This window comes from Salmo salar, chromosome 02, assembly GCF_965601325.2.
Source record: "Salmo salar chromosome 02, fSalSal1, whole genome shotgun sequence".
NCBI classification, from domain to species: domain Eukaryota; kingdom Metazoa; phylum Chordata; class Actinopteri; order Salmoniformes; family Salmonidae; genus Salmo; species Salmo salar.
Window position 1 is genome coordinate 70,342,854 of NC_138292.1, and position 20,606 is coordinate 70,363,459.

Here is a 20,606-nt window from a genome sequence, read left to right on the forward strand (position 1 = left end):
CAGCTTTTCAAGACAATTTCCTTGATGATTACAATCGTTATTACATTTCAAATGCAAGTGCATTATGGAACTTTGAGTCCCAGGCAGTCTCATCTTGTGTTCAGGTCTTCTGGTGTTCAGAGTGCATCCAAAATTAGGGGGGGTTGAATTTCACATCATACTGGACATCCTCATCTTCTTTCAGGGGTTGAGGAGGTTGGACAGTGGAGTACAGAGGCACTTCCTGGTTGATGGAGCAAGAGAGGTGGGCATTGGCGTGGTCAACGTCGCCATGTTTGTCTGTGCCGCGGTTTGGGCCATGGCCATGCCTGAGACGTTGTCATAAACTGGACTGAGACTCCCTGGAGAGGAGAAAAGACAGACAATATAAGCATACCTTGGGACTATTTCATTGGTTCCATTGTGCCAGTCAAGATTAATCGAGCACTGATGAAAAGATCTGAAAGATAACAAATACATTTTGACCTCAACTCACCTGTCCATTCCCTGCTGTGCTCCTTGTCAGATTTGGAGGCTTTCTTCATGTTTTTTACACAAATAAATGAATCCGTCATTGAATAACAATCAAAATGATACATTTAAAGATACGTCTTATAAAGATGGTCACCTGAACCACATGAAGCCAGAGAGACAGAGGATGAGAACCACAACTACAATTCCTATAGCTGCATTGTTCTGTATGTACCCATCAGCTGCAGTAAAACCTGGTAAAGGGTTTTACAATAAATATGTCTAGATCTTTTTGGAGAACTTATTCTAGAAGAGGCCTCTGGTCCATATAAAAAAACAACATATAAATGAAGTGAGAAGCAGATGTGGTGGAGCAGATAATGGATTTAATTTATTGATCTACTAAATACATGAATACACACCTAGTATTGTTGAAACATTATTCTATTATTATTTAAAGGATAATAGGAGTTAATGAAATAAGATACAGCTCTGAACAACCCCACCCCACACACACAGCACTCCTACTCCAAGACGCTTGATACATATGGATCCAGAGCTGCATATTATGCTACACAGGTTACCATGGTAATCAGACTTAGTAAACTGTTAGAGAATGGGAGACGGATAACTCTTTACAATATGTTTTCTATTGAAATGTTATTTAGGAATCTGGAACCAGTGCCAGAGAGGAGGGAGATGAAGGATGACATGTTTGTGCTTTCTGGTGTTTTTTCAGTGACCCTGAATGAGCAAAGCTATTTCCACATAGACAGGAGTAAGGTTTCTCTCCAGTGTGTGTGAGCTGGTGTGTAGTCAGGTATCCTGAACGATTGAAGCTCTTCCCACACTGATCACAGCTATAAGATTTCTCTCCTGTGTGTATGCGTTGGTGTGTAGTCAGGGCTCCTGATTGACTGAAGCTCTTCCCACACTGATCACAGCTATAAGGTTTCTCTCCTGTATGTATGCGTTGGTGTTTAATCAGGTGATCTGATGTCCTGAAACTCTTCCCACACTGATCACAGCTATAAGGCTTCTCTCCTGTGTGTATGCGTTGGTGTGTAGTCAGGTGTACTGATTGATTGAAGCTCTTCCCACACTGATCACAGCTATAAGGCTTCTCTCCTGTGTGTATGCGCTGGTGTGCTGTTAGGTCTCCTGATTGACTGAAACTCTTCCCACACTGATCACAGCTATAAGGCTTCTCTCCTGTGTGTATGCGTTTGTGTTTAGTCAGGTGTCCTGAGTGATTGAAGCTCTTCCCACACTGATCACAGCTATAAGGCTTCTCTCCTGTGTGTATGCGTTTGTGTTTAGTCAGGTTTCCTGAGTGATTGAAGCTCTTCCCACACTGATCACAGCTATAAGGCTTCTCTCCTGTGTGTATGCATTGGTGTACAATCAGTTGTCCTAATTGAATGAAACTTTTCCCACACTGATCACAATTATATGGCTTCTCTCCTGTGTGTATGCGTTGGTGTGTAGTCAGGTTCCCTGAACGATTGAAGCTCTTCCCACACTGATCACAGCTATAAGGCTTCTCTCCTGTGTGTATGCGTTGGTGTGTAGTCAGGGCTCCTGATTGACTGAAGCTCTTCCCACACTGATCACAGCTATAAGGCTTCTCCCCTGTGTGTATGCGCTGGTGTGCAGTTAGGTCTCCTGATTGATTAAAGCTCTTCCCACACTGATCACAGCTATAAGGCTTCTCTCCATTGTGTATGCGTTGGTGTACAGTCAGGGCGTAATCTCGAGTAAAACTCTTCCCACACTGATCACAGCTATAAGGTTTCTTTCCATTGTGTATGCGTTGGTGTCTAGTCAGGGCTCCTGATTGATTGAAGCTCCTCCCACACTGATCACAGCTGTAAGGCTTCTGTCCTGTGTGTTTGTGTGTAGTCTGGGCCCCTGATTGTTTGAAGCATTTCTCACAATCAAAGTAGGGGTAAGGCCTCTCCCCTGTATGAATTCTCTGAGATTTTAAAGTTTTAGATGCAGCGAAACTCTTCCCAGACTGAGAGCAGTGGAACGGTTTCTCTCCGGTGTGAATTTGCTCATGAATAGTCAAGTCTTGTTTAGCAAAACTTTTCCCACAGTCAGAGCAGCAGTGGTGAGGTTTCTTCCCTATACCTCTATGCTGGTGTTTCTTGAAGTGTTCTGATCTGGAGAGACTCTTCTCTTTCTTGTCAGCATCATGATGTTGTTGAGGCTCCCCAGATGATAAGCCCCTCCCACTAAGAGAGCAACGATTAGGGATGTCCCCTGTGAAACAAAGACATTGAATAGTTAGGTTTTACAAATATGGGTCTTCCCATGAAATGAAATCAGGCTACATGATGGGACTTTGATAAATACTGAAAATTGACAATCAAAATAAACGTTCTACCACAGCGACTATGTTAACTTTTTGAAGCAGTATAAAGTTTGTATGGGAAAACTATTTCTAAGCTGCATATTTTCAGTTTTTCCTGAACTCACTGCACTCGGTCAAAAGAAGTTAGCTGGCGCTGCTTGTGTTAGCACATGCACAGATTAAATACACTTCTATAACTCTGATTAAAGTGTTTACATGTCCTAATCATTCTAAAGATTGCTCAGAAAACCATGTGATTTTAAAGGCGTATCCTTACTTCGGTTATGACCTTACACCAATTAAGATCAGCAGAGTAAGATGTTTACATGACTAATGTCATACTCGGCCAACTGCCATAACTAGTTTAAAGTCAAATGAGTGTGCATGTAAAGCCCTAGTTATTTGGTTACTTTGACAGTCATTTCTGAATATGATTTATTTCATTTAATTAGTGATTAATTTACATCTGTCCCTCATTTTAAGGTCAACCCATGTTTTAATATGGTGAAATTGTTCCCTACATTTTTTTTAGGCAAAATAAACATTGAACATCAAATAGTAAAATTATAGAGTAAAATCAGGTGAGCTGGTTCTAGTCTTTTTATCAATTCTCTGGTGTTTTTTGTAAACAAGTGAACCATTTTACCCAGAAATTGGTATGGTAGAATACTTTTTTTTGTGAAGCTTGCATTCAGTGTTCACTCCCTGTGGAACAAAACTAGCTTCCATTACCCATGTCATAAGCAAATGTCTGGCTGATTTAAAGGACTATTTTACCAATGTAATCTGGTGGTTTTGTTGTTTTCAGTAATCCCCTGTTACTTTATTTAGCACATTTACACTTACTACAGTATGTATTTTCACATAACCTCTTGAGATGGAAAACATGTTTTTATGAAATTGAACATGCTCTTCATGAAAGAATGTTAAAGTTAGGTGAAATCAAACGTTTTTTGGGGGGACCAAGTTACACTTCTCAAAATTAGGTGGAACAACCAGATATTTAATAAATATATAATTAATCAATTAATTGTTATAGAAGCAGACTGTAATCTAATCCAGATGGTTCTTACTTAATGAAATCAAATCTCCATGTTCCTCTTCTCCTCTCTCAGTTCCACTCTGCCCCGGTGTTTTCCTGCAGTCGACCAGAACCAGCAGTAAAGTACGGAGAGGCGGTGGACCTGGGGACTCCTGGAGTGTGGAGGGGGACGGACTAGCTTTGTCCTGTTGGCCACAAGAAGTTTACAGTTGATCATTAAACAAAATATTTTATTAATTCAGTCTAAACCTCTGATTTGGGTGCATCCCTTGAATATCCCCTTTTACCTGAAATGTTCAATCGTTCACCACAATCCACAAATCTAAGAGCATTGGATGGGTGGGCATGGGCTAGTTTCCACCATATTTCTTATACCAGTCATTTCCTATCAAACAACGCGGAAGAGGAGAAGCAAGAGGGATAACTGGGCCCAAAATCTGCCTTTGGCTTATTTGATCATATATACATTTTCGTAACGAGTTGGTTGTTGCAAGTGTATTGGTAAAAGTAGGACACGTGACATCCCGGCAACTTTGAGGAAATAAAACACTTTGTATGGGAGTAGTGCCTGGTAGTCACTAGTTACCACAAACAAAGCCCATTTATACAACTGGTCTTTTTAAATGTGATTTTAACCCTAACCGTAAACATTAACTTTATGTATAACCCTAAATAAAATACGTTATAGACGTTTGACGCTGTGGTAACTAATGAAAACACGCCCTCTCATTGGCTATAATGGTTCCCACCTGATCTTGCTTCTTCCTGATTGCCTTCCAGCCGCCTTTCAAACTCTACAGCCCTCAGCCCTTGAATTACGTTTTACATCCGAGTGTACCTTAAATGTCCCTTGCCCAAGCGATGGAGACTGATGATAGGAGAGGCAACGTCCTTGGTGGAAATCTTGAAGTTTAACTTAAAAACAACCAACCTAAAACTATTAATGTAACGTTACCTAGTAAGCACTCCTGTCAAGGTAGCTAGCTACAGTTACCCATAGTTTGGTCATTTATTCCAATACATTTCAGAATTGCACTCATCACTACGAAACTAAGCCAATTTTCCAAACGCTAAAATATATATATATATTTAGCAAGCTCGCTTCATATTTTCTGAGATGCCTTAAGTGCAGGTTGTTGATTCAATTTGACACTTCGCGGCCACCTGAGTTTGACATGTGACATGTACAATTTGCAACGAATTGTGGGTCATATCAACCCCGCAAGTGACCAAAGTTGTTCACTCTCTCCTTCAAGCTAAATCGAGGGTTAACGTTAGGGAATTGTACCTCCTTAAGATGACAATCAAACTACATCCGGTTTCGACGGAGATACCCCCGAGGGGAAAACAACGTGTTTGGACTGCAGCCATTTCTTTTCTTTGTTAGAACGGCCACTTCAATATCTGGTCAAATAATGGCTAATGTGTAAGAAATCAGTGAAGGAATGTGAACATGTGCACACTTAGGGAGGAAGGAGAGAATTAGGTCATAGTCACATATTCCTAAACATGATTGTATGAACTGCCTTCATTTTGCTGGACCCCAGGAAGAGTAGCTGCTGCCTTGGCAGCTAATGGAGATCCATTATAAACACAAAATATATAGTTGTAGGCATCTTAAAAAAAAAGTAGGCACGTCAGTTAAGAACAAATTCTTATTTACAATGACGGCCCATCAACAGTGCCTTGTTCAGGGGCAGAACGACAGATGTTTACCTTGTCAGCTCGGGGATTCGGTTACTGGCCCAAAGCTCTAACCACTAGGCTACCTGCCGCACCAAACAGAACTAAACAGAACACAGGAATGTGGAGGTTCAAAAATGATGAAAACTAGGCCTAGACATTTTATAAAACACAGCAGACCTATACTGTTAAAACCAGACTTACCCGATCCATTTCGGAAGCTACTGTTTCTTTGTATGATATGAAATGTTTCCAACTACAACAGTACAGTTAAACTGTTGTCTTGTTCTTTAAGGTTTTATGGCAGACTACACCTATTGCCGTATTGCCGCCACCTACTGTACGGCGAGTGAATGAAAAAAAAAAATCTCCAGGTAAAGAATTCATGCAGAACTTCTCTCCATAATAGTGTCAAATCTTCATAAATGTGTTCAATTATAAATCTACTGATGTCTTGCCACAGATTCTTTACATGAATACAATTTTAAAAAAAAAGACAACACTGTTTCTGGGTGGTTATTACAAAAGGTACAATTTGAATGTATCTATTTTTTTTACTTCTTCATATAGTGGTTGGCAGGGTAATATTAATTTTTATAAACTTCCTTAATTGTGTTAGTATGTACGTATATGTGAGACAACATATATTATCAATAAAACGATTCCAGTAAGGCATGACATAAGGTATATAGATGTATCAACAGGATTTTGTATCTAAGGCAAGTATCGCTCTGTTGTTGAACGGACCAAAACAAAAACAAATCTTTACTACTGTTGAGTCAACAGCGGTAATCGAAGGTAGGTTCTGAGGGTCTTAACATGTTCCTGAATAATAAAGCAACACCTGAGGGAATGGCGACTAAAACAATTGTAACTCTTTAGGCGTTATAGGGATCTTGTAACGTGATGAGTCATATGAATGAGTCATAATGAAGTAAAAGACCCTCTGCATTTCCAAGTTGTCTCATCAATAGGATATTATTTCTGAAACAATATTCTAAAATCAAAGATTTATTGTTATACAATATGTGCTGCTTATTCCAGATATAATATACTGTGAGGAGAAATGATGCTTCTAAATGAAGGACCATGACTAGAAAACCTGCCAATGATTAGCGGAGCTTCACTGGAACTTTGTCAATATTATAATTGCAAACCAACATGAAGTTAAGGCCACTAAAAGTAGAAACGACATGATGAGGAATGCAGTTCCACATAGAAGTGGGTCTTCTTATGAAGTGTTTTATCAAATTGATCTTAAAAGTATTATTTAAGGTAGGAATGTCCAGAAAATTCAGCCCACCATACTCATAAGTGTTCATTACAACAGTTTCCTAATGTGATGGCGACGGTTTATCCACAGAAAGTTGAAAAGCATCTGGTCTGTTGAAAGGGTTTTACATGGAACCCTAAAGAGTTCTACCTGGAACCAAAGAGGTTCTACCTGAAACCTAAAAGGGTTCTTCAAAGGGTTCTCCAATGGGGACAGCTGAAGAACCCTTTAAGTTTCTAGATTGCACCTTTTTTTCCAAAGAGTGTAATGTTGTTACGCCCACGCCTCTCCAACACTTCAACCGTCAAATAAATGATGTCATGGAGCATCACCATGGCGATGATGATTTGTGAGACGTCATTGCATCAACAATCCACAATAGTGACTTAATGACATTTGGAGTTCCTGACATCATTTGTTTGGCTTCTAACTGTTAGAGAGGATGGCTGCATCTGAAATGTCACCTGACAGTATATAGGGAATAGGATGCCATTTCAGACACAGACTATGTGTAGGTCTATTCTAGTCTGGTGGATGAATGGTGTAATAGATTGCTTCTGAGTGGCGTAGCGGTCTAAGGCACTGCACCTCAGTGCAAGAGTCGTCACTGTAGTCCCTGGTTTGAATCCAGGCTGCATCACATCCGACAGAGTCCCATAGGGTGGCACACAATTGGCCGGGGTAGGCTGCCATTGTACAAAATATTTTGTTTTTCACTGACTTGCCTAGTTAAATAAAGGTTAAAAAATATATATTTAAAAAAATGAACATGGTAATCTGCCTAGATACAATTATCACTTACCTGAATGGTTGTTACCCTTTTTATGAGCTTATAATATAAACACTTATAACATAAACACCTACATGAAAGGTATCTTGTGTTCAGGTCTTCCGGTGTTCAGTGTGCATACAAAATTACACCCTATCCTCTACATAGTGCACTAGAGTAAACAAGGTACCATTTGGGACGCACAAAGATCATCTTGTATTCAGGTCTTGTAGTTTGTTGTGGTCTTCTTGGTTCTGGGTTTGTTGACTGTGGTATAGAGCACAGAGTGTTTCTCAGCCTCTGGTGCTGGAGGTCTGTTATGAAAGGAGACGCAACATGTCATCATCAATATTCACTTTGGGGTCTCATTTTAAGCACAAGTACCATCTAATTTTGAAATGATCTGAGATGGTGTAATGGCTGGACCTGCTCACCGGGTAGCAGCACTGGGGGGGTTTGGATTTCACAACATCATACGGGACATCCTCATCCCCTTTCTGGGGTTGAGGAGGTTGGACAATGGAGTACAGAGGCACTTCCTGGTTATTGGAGCAAGATAGGTGGACATTGGCGTAGTGAACATCACCCTGCTCGCCTGTGCTGCAGTAGGGGCCATGGCCATGCCTGAGACATGGTCATACACTGGACTGAGTCTCCCTGGAGGAGAAAAGACAGACAATATAAGCATACCATGGGACTATTCCATTGGTTCCATTGTGCCAGGCAAGATTAATCGAGCACTGATAAAAAGATCTGAAAGAAAACAAAGTTAATAACAAATCTAAATTATAAAGTGAAAGATAAGTCTTAGAAAGACGGTCACCTGAACCACATGGAGACAGAGGGTGAGAATCACAACTACAATTCCTATAGCTGCATTCTTCTGTATGTCCCATCAGCTGCACTAAAACCTGGTAAAGGGTTTTACAATAAATATATAACTAGATCTTTTTGGAGAAAACTTATTCTAGAAGAGGCCTCTGGTCCATATAAAAAACAACAATTAAATGAAGTGAGAAGCAGATGTGGTTGAGCAGATAATGGATGTAATTTATTGTTCTTTTGAATACATGAATACACACCTAGTATTGTTGAAACATTATTCTATATTATACAATGAATTAATGGATAATAGGAGTTAATGAAATAAGATACAGCTCTGAACACCCCCACCCACCTCAACATCCCCCTCTACACACAAACAGGTTCACTATGACATTTTCCATGATGACATTAAGCCATTTAGATCAAAATGAGAATACATGGATAGGGGACCTGATCCTAGATCAGCACTACTACTCCAACACACTTGATACATATGGATCCAGAGCTGCATATTATGATACATAGATTACCATGGTAATTAGACAGTAAACTGTTTGAGAATGGGAGATAGAAAACATCTTGTAAAGAGTAGTCTATTGAAACTTTATTTAGGGATCTGGAACGGGTGCCGGAGAGGAGGGAGATAAAAGATGACACATTTGTGCTTTCTGGTGTTTTATCAATGACCCTGAATGAGCAAATCTCTTTCCACTGTGGTGGACATTTTAATATTATATTATTCTACTCTACTGTTAAATTAGACATACTATACTGTTTTTACTTAGATAATTGTCTATTGTTATATGTTACTATTTTACTGAGAGAATTGTCTAATGTTATATGTTACTATTTTACTTAGAGAATTGTCTATTGTTATACGCTAATATTCTTTGCTGATACAGGCTTGTTTTGTGTGACTTAGTCATAAATCTGAGCGTACAGATTTATGAGCTGCTTGGGTGCTACCGCAATATGTGAGCTCCTGTGTTTACAATCGGCAGAAATGTAGCTATGTGGGAAGTGCTGGGAGGAACAGAGTGGTGCCGATATCAGCCATCTTGATCTACACTGACGAGCTAAATTACTTCTTACAACTCTGTTTCCAGTGGCTGTTTCTGCACATCTGCTAACTGTCAAATAAAAAAGGATGTACTTTCAATAAAAGGCGAAAGACAGCTCTGTTCATTGAGCTTTCAACACTGACTATTCTTAGTGATGGTTGATTGCTTCATTTTTGCAAATCTTATAAATATGTTGTTTGAAGTCTTTCTTCCTATAGAATTTCTCTGACACCACAAAGACAGGAGTAAGGATTCTCTCCAGCGTGTGTGAGCAGGAATTGAGTTTAATAAGTAGATAGGATTTAGTTCCTCGATCCCTGTTGTTGGCCCACACTCTAGTACATTAGGTGGTGTAATGTACCATAAAGTTGGATGCCAACCACCAATAAACCCCAAAGAAGAATATGTATTTTCACTGTCAGAGTGAGTATCTGGTCATATAATGGATCATTTGATTTTCAAATCAGTGGAGGTGAACAAGTGCAGTTTGGAAGTAGAGATAAATTAGGTACTATGACAGATTTCCAAACATGATATAGTTGTAGACTACTTTGCTGACAGAAAAAACATCCTAACAAGTTTTACAATCATGTTTATTTTTGTCAAGCAGTTTAAACCGAACACAGGAATGTGGAGGATCAAAGATGATGAAAACTACACCTAGACATTTATACAACCCAGCAGGTCTATACTGTTAAAAGGAAACCAGACTTACCGGATCCATCATGGAAGCTATTGTTTTCTTCAGTGTTTCTTACTAAGACAAGAAATGTGTAGGCTACAGTACAGCTACTTTGTTGTCACAGAGTTAAGATAAGGATTAGGGGGTTGCCGGGGGAGAATTCCTGTCTCAAGGCTACAACTGATGCACCCCTAGACCAGAGCAATCAAACATGTATTTAGATTTCCAAGCTCAATTACGTTATGACAGCATAACGTCTCACATCATTATTTAACCAGGCAAGTCAGATAAGAACACATTTTTATTTACAATGACGGCCTAGGAACAGTGGGATAACTGCCATGTTAGAGGGCAGAACTACAGATGTTTACCTTGTCAGCTTGGGGATTCGATTTAGCAACCTTTCGGTGACTGGCCCAACACTCTAACCACTAGGCTACCTGCTGCCCCAGGCTAATCTTACTTCAGAAAGTTCCTGGAAAAGATTTTACCTAATCTATACAGGTTGAGTAAAGTCAAGAAAACGTTCAACAACACCCCTTTCCAAAAGTATCCTGTTGTCTGCTATCGTCTACTTTTACCTGACAGCAACTTGGAACAGAGTTCTATTTGAGTCCAGATGTTCTCAAGGCTGTTGTTGCATCTCCCTCCCTGCAGCATTAAACATAAAGAGAGACAACAAACACACTTTATAACTGGTGAAAAACTACATCTGATACTTCAATTAAGCAGGAAACACCACTTATTATAACAGATGTGTAGCACTGTAAGACACGTGAATCTCTGTTGATTGTTTAAAACATGTTTCATTCTCAGGACCATGACTACAACATTGAGTATTGGGACACAGGGCAACAACATATCCTGGTCTCTTCTACATAATCCAACTAAACACTTAAAAAATACATATTTAAAAAAAAAAATGTATATGCAATCAGCAATGTAAAACAAAACAAGAAAACATGAAACCACATTCGTATGTATGTTTTACAATGACATTTACATGCAAGCATTCGTTCCACATAACACATCACCAATAAAAAGTAGAATGGTAAGGTATAAGATATTGTCAAGTGTATTTCCAGAGTGAAGAGAGAGGAGTTTGGTAGGAGACCTTACTGGCCGTGAGAGAACAGAAGAGTGTGAGGTCTGTGGTTAACATGACCTATAAGTACTGATGGGCAGAGCTGGCTTCCTGCCCCCATGATGCCTCTTCCTAACAACCAACACATCATTCGATTCACAATTAAATGTGTGAACATCTTTCTGGACCACACTTAATATACAATAAGGAAAGTTCAAAGATATCACAAATTAAATCCTTTAAAATAAATTCAACAACATAATTTGACGACACTAATAGTCCTATGTCTTCTGTACTTCCGTATGTCCCATCAGCTGCACTAAAACCTGGTGAAGGGTTTAAAAATAAATATGTCAACATCTTTTAGGAGTAAACTAATTATACAAGAGTACTATGGTCCATTTAAAATGGATTAGATTTAAAAAACATAATTAATGTAATAAGCAGACATTGTTGAGCAGATAATGGATTTAATTTATTGATCTATTGAATACATGAATACACACCTTGTATTGTTGAAACATTATTCTACATTATACAATTAATTAATGGATAATAGGAGTTACTGAAATAAGATACAGCTCTGAACACCCCCACCACCAACCCACAGCACTCCTACTCCAAGAAGCTTGATACATATGGTTCCAGAGCTGACTCTTTACAACATGTTTTCTGTTCAAACTTTATTTAGATATCTTAAACCGGTGACTGAGAGGAGGGAGAAGAAAGAAAACATGTTTGTGCTTTCTGGTGTTTTTTCAGTGACCCTGATTGAGCAAAGCTCTTTCCACATACACCTTACTACTGTCTCCCAGCGTGTATGCATTGGTGTGTGCTCAGGGCTGCTGATTGATTAAAGCTCTTCCCACACTGATCACAACTATAAGGCTTCTCTCCTGTGTGTATAAGTCGGTGTTTGGTCACGGTGAAATCTCAGGCAAAACTCTTCCCACACTTATCACAGCTATAAGGCTTCCTCCAGCATGAATCCGCTGGTGAATGACCAATTTTCTGTTTAGTAAAACTCTTCCCACAGTCAGAGCAGCGGTGGTGAGGTTTCTTCCCTATAAGTCTCTGCTGGTGTTTATTGAGACGTTCTGATCTGGAGAGACTCTTCTGGAGAGACGTCTTGTCAGCATCATGTTGTTGTTGAGGCTCCCCTTATGATAAGCCCCTCCCACTGAGAGAGCAACGGTTAGGGCTGTCCCCTGTGAAACAAAGATAATGAATAGCAGGTTAACTGATGGGACCTTGATAAATACAGAAAACTGCCTATCAAAATAAACGTACTACCACAGCATCCATGTTATTTTGATTAGCATATTTGATTCAGATTTTAGACATATTAAGTTTGTATGTGAAAACTATTTCTAAGATGCATACTTTCAGTTTCCCTGAACTCCCTGCACTCGAGCAAAAGAAGGAAGCTTGCGATGCTTGTGCTAGAACATATGCAGATTAAATATGCCTCTATGAATCTGATGAAGGCCTTTACGTGTCCTAATATATTGAAAAATTGCTCAGAACACCAGGTGTTTTTAACAGCGTCACTTTGATTGTCAACTTAAGCCAATTAAGATAAGCAGAGTAAGGTGTTTACGTGACTAATGCCATACTCGGCCTACTGCCATAACTAGTTTAATGTCAAATGATGAGTTTGCATGTAAACACACTCATTGTAGGAGGACTAGATATTTTGTTGCTTTGACAAAGTCCTTTCTGAAGATTATTATCAATGTGATTAGTGACCCTCATTTTAAGGTCAACCTTGTTACATGAACTGAACTCTCGTTTTGATATGGTGAAACTATTCCTTAAAAAATATGTTTTCAAAAGAAACAATGAACATCTAATAGTCAAATCAGAGTAAAAGCAGGTGAGCTGGTTCTACTCTTTTTATCAAGTTACTGCTTTTTGTGGTGCAAAACTGAGCAAGTCAACCCTCTCCCCATTCATCGACATGCTAGAAATGTTTTACAATTAAACATTTTTGTGAAGATTGCATTCAATTGCCACTACTTGTTTCACAAAGCGACCTTCCATTCCCCTGTCATAAGCAGTTTTATGGTTCATTTTAATTGACTATTTTACCCATGTAAGCTGGTGGTTATGTTTCACTATATTGGTATCACTCCATGGTGGAGGGATACATTCGAGGTGAGGATTTACAGATTCCCTGCCGTGCACACCTGTGTCACGTCTGGGATCTGGCCCTATATCTACATCTTTCATTTTCTCGGCGGACGGCCGTATGGTTTGAGGTACAACATTTCTGAAGTTCGCTTGGTAAGTCACTGGTAAGCGTAATATCTTGCGTGGAAGTAAACTCACTGGCTGTTTGCAGCCTGGAGCACCTCTCATCTTGATTGCTCCACTCGCTGCGTGTGGTTAATCTGTATCTTCCGCCCCTGGTTTGTCGTACTTGTTTCGTTAGTGTTACACTACGACTCAGTGTGCATCCATTAGTATGGTGGCTCTTGTTGACACAAACTGAATTGCTTTAACATGCTGCTCCCCGCGTCAGGTTCTCTGCTAATTACCCTGCTGGGTTTCTTTCTTGTTCTTTCCCCTGCAGAGTGTAAGAGTATCATGGTGAGCTTTCCACTACGCTGAGACATTAACTTTGGAGTTCCTTAACGAAGTTACTCCATATGGTGCTGTTTTTACTGCTTGGATATTAAACCGGCTAGGTAATATTGCAGTTGGCCTAAAACAAAAAAACAAATAAATCAAATCCATTACTTGGTTGCTGTTTTTTTGACTGCCTGTTTTTCCCACAAGGGTCTTCCCTGTTTCTTTGCAGAGGTACTGGGTAATTTATCCCTCATCGGGTTCCTATTCCTCCATGCGGATCACGACATAGCTCTCCAGGGCATCGGACCTCTGCTCCATGGTCTTGCTGGCTTGTCTGAGCTTATGGCATCCCTTTGTGACAGGTGTGATGGTGGCGTCCCCCTGGACATCCGCATACCTCGTGTATGCACTACCTGGGTTTGAGCCACGCGGAGAGGGCGGTGGAGCGCCCTACTGGATGCCTGTTTTGTGTGGTGTTCTCAGAATGCCTGCGCCTGGTGCGATTGGAGGCCATGCACGAGTGGGTCGGCCAGGCTCGGGCTCAGGCTGGGGACGAGCTCCCTCAGGAGTGGTGCGGCAGCGAGCTGTTAGTCCCTCTACTGGGTCCAGTACCCCTCCCAGGAAGCGTGGCCGGAGCCACCACAGGCAGAGCCCATCTGCTGCCAGGCCTGGACGGGGGCAAGAGTCAGACCGCTGGGGCCACCTTGAACAGAGGGCGCATGCCCTGCGTCAGGAGGTTGATAGCATCATCGCGACAGCTTTTCCCTTTTAGCCAGTGATAGCCTTTTAGCTGTTCCTGGAGGACGATGCTGGCACTGCTCACCACCGTGGGCAGGGCTACCAGGCTGACAGGCCATCAGAAGCCTTCAGCAGGGCTTCATCACAGAGCCTACTCACTCAGGTAGCCACTGCACTGGATATCAAACTGGTGGACAGTGATGACTTTCCATCTGTCCCCATCTCTGCTGAGTTCCGCGAGGCCTTGCAGGAGAGCTGGGCCTCTGCCAGGGGGCTCTCCGATTATAGAGCGGAACCCGCGACTGAAGCCGGGACCCCACAGGGTCTTTGATGCAGACTTGAAAGCCACATATGGGTCCCTCTGCTCTCTTGGCCGCTTTACCAACGTGGCTATGCTACTGAGGTCAATCGGGGAGCAGAATGTCCTCCAATACCTGCAGTCTCACTTGGATGAGGGCTTGGCAGTCTACACTGAGAGGGTATTTGGCCGCTATATCTGCCTGCCATGTGGGGTGGATGGACAGGCCAGTGGGGTGCCATCCCTTGGTCTCCAGGTTTATGAAGGGGGTTCGTCACCTGTGTCCAGCTAGGACGTGCTCAATGGCAAGCTGGGATCTGGATGTGGTCTTGGCAGATTTGGCAAAGCTGCCTTTCGAACCGTTGGAGTCTGCCTCCCTGAAACACCTCACTATGAAGGTGGCTTTTGTGGTAGAAATTACTTCTATGAAGAGGGTGGGTGAGCTCCATGATGAGGGTGGGTGAGCTCCATGCTCTTTCAGTAAGTTCTGAGTGCTACCGGATGGACCCCGGTGGGAGGAGAATATCTCTTCGCCCCAACTCTTCATTCCTCCCAAAAGTTATGTCAGACAGACATGTGAACATCCCTATTATCCTGTCTGCTTACGACCCCTCGTGAGTGGCGGAAGAGTCTGGCCCTCCCTCCTGCATGCTGTGCCCTGAGCGGGCACTAGCTGCCTATGTGGAGCGGACACGGGCAGTGAGAACAACAGACCAGCTCTCTGCTATGGTGAGAGAGTCCTGGGGGCTGGGTTATCAAAGCAGAGGCTCTCTCACTGGATCGTGGACACAATTACGACAGCATACCGCCTGGCTGGCAGGCCAGTGCTGGGATCTGTGGTGGCACAGTCAACAAGAGGTGTGGCTGTATCCTGGGCTCTACTGAGAGGAGAGCCCCTCGCTGATATCGTTGCTGCTGCCAGCTGGGCTTCCTCTTGCACCTTTGCTAGGTACTATTGGGTAAATGTGGCACCTTCCTCTGCAGTTGCTTCAGTGGTCCTGGGCATCACCTCCCCTTCCGGGGACTCTGCCGGAACCCACCTTCCACATTGACGGCCCCTGCGTCTCGGTCCCGCGCTGGGACTTCACCGCTGGCTGGCCGGGTCCCTCTAGCACCGACTAAATCTGGTACGGGTATACCAATATATTGGAGTGATCCAATATAGTGAAACATAACGAAGGTTACGTATGTAACCACGGTTATGTGAGCTATATGGATCACTCCAATCCTCTACAGTGCTAGAGGAGCCTCAAAAATTATGTAGAGAACGTGTGTCGCGGCCATGGGTTCTATATTTGGGGGCGGACCCCAGCCATGACACAGGTGTACACGGGAGGGAATCTGTAAGTCCTCACCTTGGATGTATCCCTCCGCCGCGGAGTGATACCAATATATTGGACATATCCATATAGCTCACATAACCGTGGTAACATACGTAACCTTTGTTTTGTTGTTTTCAGTAGTCCCCTGTTACTGTCAACCCTGTTACTTTATTTGGCACATAGTATAGTCATATTTTAATTCAATGTCTTGAGATAATAAACATGTTTTCCTAAGTTGAACATGTGCTCTTTATGACAGAATGTTAAAATTAGGTGAAAAATATTTTTGGACCAACTTAAAAACGGGTGGAATGAAACATTCCAAATATCTCTAACGGTCGCCCCAGCGTGAGTTGTTTAAGCACGTGATGTCAGAATGCACTCACTGTTCCAAAATGTGATTATTACGCAACAGGAGAGTTAACAGGCGCTGGCTGCTAATTATCTAGAGGGTGTAATCATTAGACGAACATTTGCTCACAACTTCAGCTTTGTTCATCCCAATTTTGTTCCGTTTGCTTCTGTTGAAGAAACATTTTAACAGAATTAGCAGAACGAACATCCCTGATCACGCGAAGACACAATTCACTTTCATAGCAGCCACAATGTATTCCTTGTCGCATCTATGCACCGTTACTTCACCTTTTTTGTTTTTTTAAATTGCCAGTGTCTTGAAGCTAAAATTGGGATCATGTTTACTGTGCTAATGACCATTCCAACAGTAAAGGAGAGCAATGTAGAATACAGTGAACTCAGCAAAAGGAGTAATTTGTGATAAGTACATGCGGGCCGCCATCTTTATGCACCACTGCTATTGTTAAAGAAGCAGAGTGTAGTCTAATCTTCACACCATGGTTCTTACTTAATGAAAACAAATCTCCATCTTCCTTATCTTCTCTTCCTCCTCTCTTAGTTCCACTCTGCCCCAGTGTTTTCCTGCAGTCAACCAGACCCAGCAGTAAAGCAGTACCGGGAGACATTTGACCTGGGGACTCCGGGAGGGCAGAGGGGAACGGGTTAGCTTTGTCCTGTTGGCGGCAAGAAATATTAAACATATTTGGTTTAATGATAAACTATTGTATTAATTTAGTCTATTTGGGAATCCCTAGAATATCTCCTTTTTCTTCAAATGTTCAATTGTTCACTACTTCCCAAAAATCTAATAGCATTGGGTTGGCGGAGGAATGGGCTAGTCCGTTTCCACCATATTTATTATACCAGTAATTTCCTTCCAAAACAGAGGAAGAGGCGACATGTGACTTAAATGATAGAATATACGTTTCATAATTATTAGGTTGTTACGAGTATAGTGAGAAAAGTAGGACATGTGACATGCCAGCAAAACACTAGTGCCAGGTCGACATTCGTTACCACAGCCACAAAGTCATGAGCCACTTCTATTTTAAAAATGTATCTACTTAAAATGTCATCTTAAACCTAACCTTAACCACACTGTTAACCTTATGACTCAATCTAACCTTTAAATAAAAAAAGCACATTTTTGTTTCCATGAACTTCCACGACATACATTCTTGACTTTGTGGCTGTGGTAACGACTGTCTTACATTTAAGAAATTTATTTTTATTGCCATTACATATTAGAAGGCAATCGCTGGGAATGAATTATTGGGTTAATTTACAGGAACATGATGTGTCTCACCCCACAAAAGAGGTGCTACAGAGAAGTTGGGAGCCTGAACGTGGACAGAATAAAAGCTTTGGATGGTTGGGTGATAACCAGGAGAGGCAGATGGGATTGTACTGCAGGGACTTTAGCCCCACGGTACCTATCCCAGTGAGTCCACCATGGCTACTCCCACCTCCAGTAGTTGATTTACAAGTGTTGAAGAGAGTACGGAAAGACAGGGAGGGGGTTGATCCATGCAAGTTCTTTAAAAAGCGACTGGAAACTGTAAATCTGTGTTTTTTTGCCCATATATACAGATGGATCAAAAGACCCAAGGACAGGTCAAACTGGATCAGCCTTTGTTGAACAGGAAAGTGGGGTGGCTGTCAGAAGACAATTACAGACCACCTGGCTGAGCTGATGGTTGTACTGTTGACCTTGCAGTGGTTGGAGGAAGTCACGCAGAGTAGTTATATGTTCTGACTCATTTGCTGTGTTGATGAGTCTGCAATCATTTAGCTCACATAGCAGACGAGGCCTGCTATATGAAGGAATTCAAATTCATGCCCGGGTGAGACAGATAGGTGTCCATATAAGCTTTGCTTGGATCCCGGTCCATGTGGGGGTGGAAGGGAATGAGGAAGTAGATGTGCTAGCTAAACAGGCCCTTAGGAGACAGGAGGTGGAGGTGCCAATGAGCAAAGCAGAGGCTAAGGGAATGATATGGGCAGAGATGGCAGGAGCAGTGGAACAGTGACAATAAGGGCAGGCATCTATTCATTGTTGACATTTTAGTAATTTAGCAGACACTTATCTAGAGTGACTTACAGGAGCAATTACGATTAAGTTGCTCTAAGGTACATTGACAGATTTTTCACCTAGTCGGCTCGGGTTACAGGCCCAACACTATAAACCACTAGGCTACCTGCTGCCCCTATTCCAGGTACAGAGTAAAGTAGGGGAGGATGGTAGGAATGGACAGAAGAGAGAAGGCTATCCTTACAAGGATAAGAGTGGGGCACAGCCAGCTGAATAAGTTATTAAATGTGATAGGAAATCATTCAACAGGAAGATGTGATTACTGCCAGGAAACAGACAGTGGAGCATGTACTGATGCAGTATGATAGGGAAAGAGAGACTGATACAGTATGAGAGAGAAGGGGTACAGGAATTGAGTTTAATAAGCTGTTGGGGTTCGTTTCCTTGTTCCTTGTCAATCTTTGTTCATTGGTGAAATTAGCATTATGACAATATCTTTAATTAAATCATTCAAAAACCTTTATTAATGCAATTGCAGACAGAGGTTGACAACAGGAACATAACGCATGTTTCCGAGTAAGTTCTGCATCAAAGAAAAGGTCCCAAGTTATTTTATCAAACCCGAAGTCCATGTGGGAGCAAAAATTTCCATTATTAGCAGCATTCAGGCTGTCCACTTTGAAGAGCTGAGACAGAATAGCCATATAAGGAATGGAACATATATGACCAGGCCCTGCTACCATTATAACCCATACAGCTGTCAGATGTGGGCGCTAACAAGTAAGAACTGAGATGGAAAGATAATAATGGAGAAAGGTCAAGGAAAGCTATTTTCATATAGAGGGAGGGGACTCTATACGTTATGCAAAGACAGAATCCTATAAAGGTAGGACTCTGTAATATGAGAATTTAGTATTTTTCGTGGAAGGGCTCGGCTCTGTTAGGTGTGTAATAGGGTCCTTCCATGGAAGGGCTCGGCTTTGCTACTGCGTATTAAAGTCTATATTGAATTCACAAGTTTCTGAGGCAATATTCCACGGCATCCAGCCCTAGTGATGTCACTGCCTACGTCATTATCTTTTACTCATGAGACCAAAACCATGCCTACACAGCTATATAAACAAGGCTTTTAGTGTTATCTAAAAGCTTAGCAGTAAATGTCCATGTTGATTTATAGTGGAATGTCTGACTAGTCTCCTATCTCTTACACTCCCCTGCAGAGTTCTGTCTTCACAGTCACACATTTCTCAGACGGTTTCTTCATAAGAGGCAGAGAGCCTAGAAAAGCACTGTGGAACAATATTAAACCTCATAATGTACATATATTGTTAATCTGTAGTCTAGGACCCTATAAATGTAAGGAGGGAGTCTATTAATACAACATCAGCATACTCATTTATTCTAATACATCAATCATTTGTTACAGCACCAATCATGACCGCTAGCTGAACCTCTAACAAAGCATACTGAGTAGGACATCGTTAGATAGTCACAAATATTTCTATTTTTTTAAGAGACACGGGGCAGGCAGATAGGATTTAGTTCCTCGATCCCTGTCGCTGACCCACACTCCAGTACAGGAGATGGCTTAATGCACTATAACATTGGATGCCAACCGCTGATAAACCCCACAGAAGATGTATTTTCATCGTTTGAGCGAGTATCTGGTCATGTAATGGATAATCAGACTTTCAAATCAGTTGAGGTGAATAAGTACACACTTTAAGAGGAATGAGAGATAATTAAGTAAGAGACACAGATTCCTACACATGATAAAGTAGTAGGTTACTTTGCTGAAGGAAGAAAAATCCCAACAAGTTTTACAGTCGTTTTTTGTCCAGCCATTAACACAGTCCACAGGAATGTGGTGGATCAAAGACTATGAAAACTAGGTGTAACCGGTTCTGTACCAGTACCTTTCTGCATTGTGTTCTGGTAAGGTGTAGGTGGAAGACAAGGCTCTGGACACAATTCTGCCGCTTGTCCCTCTAGTAATGACTGCATGGAATGGATACAAATACAAGGCAAAGTTAATGCTGCCGTCTGGACTCCCATACAAGTAT

The 20,606-nt window shown here is 41.6% G+C and overlaps 1 protein-coding gene and 1 long non-coding RNA gene across 2 annotated transcripts; both read right to left on the reverse strand.

Annotated features, from left to right (window-relative positions):
- Nucleotides 1-819: 819 nt before the first annotated feature.
- Nucleotides 820-5,851, reverse strand: LOC106590913 (uncharacterized). The gene is given in 4 exon segments (XM_045708669.2): nt 820-1,250; nt 1,253-2,715; nt 3,880-4,033; nt 5,736-5,851. Coding segments are annotated over 4 exon segments (1,668 nt in total). The 5' UTR covers nt 5,745-5,851; the 3' UTR covers nt 820-1,208.
- Nucleotides 5,852-6,048: 197 nt separating this feature from the next.
- On the reverse strand, nt 6,049-10,319 carry LOC145862424 (uncharacterized). The gene is made up of 3 exons (XR_014381871.1): nt 10,175-10,319; nt 8,008-8,230; nt 6,049-7,887 (listed from the first exon to the last, which is right to left on the reverse strand). It is a non-coding gene; the product is annotated as an uncharacterized LOC145862424 (long non-coding RNA).
- Nucleotides 10,320-20,606: the final 10,287 nt, after the last annotated feature.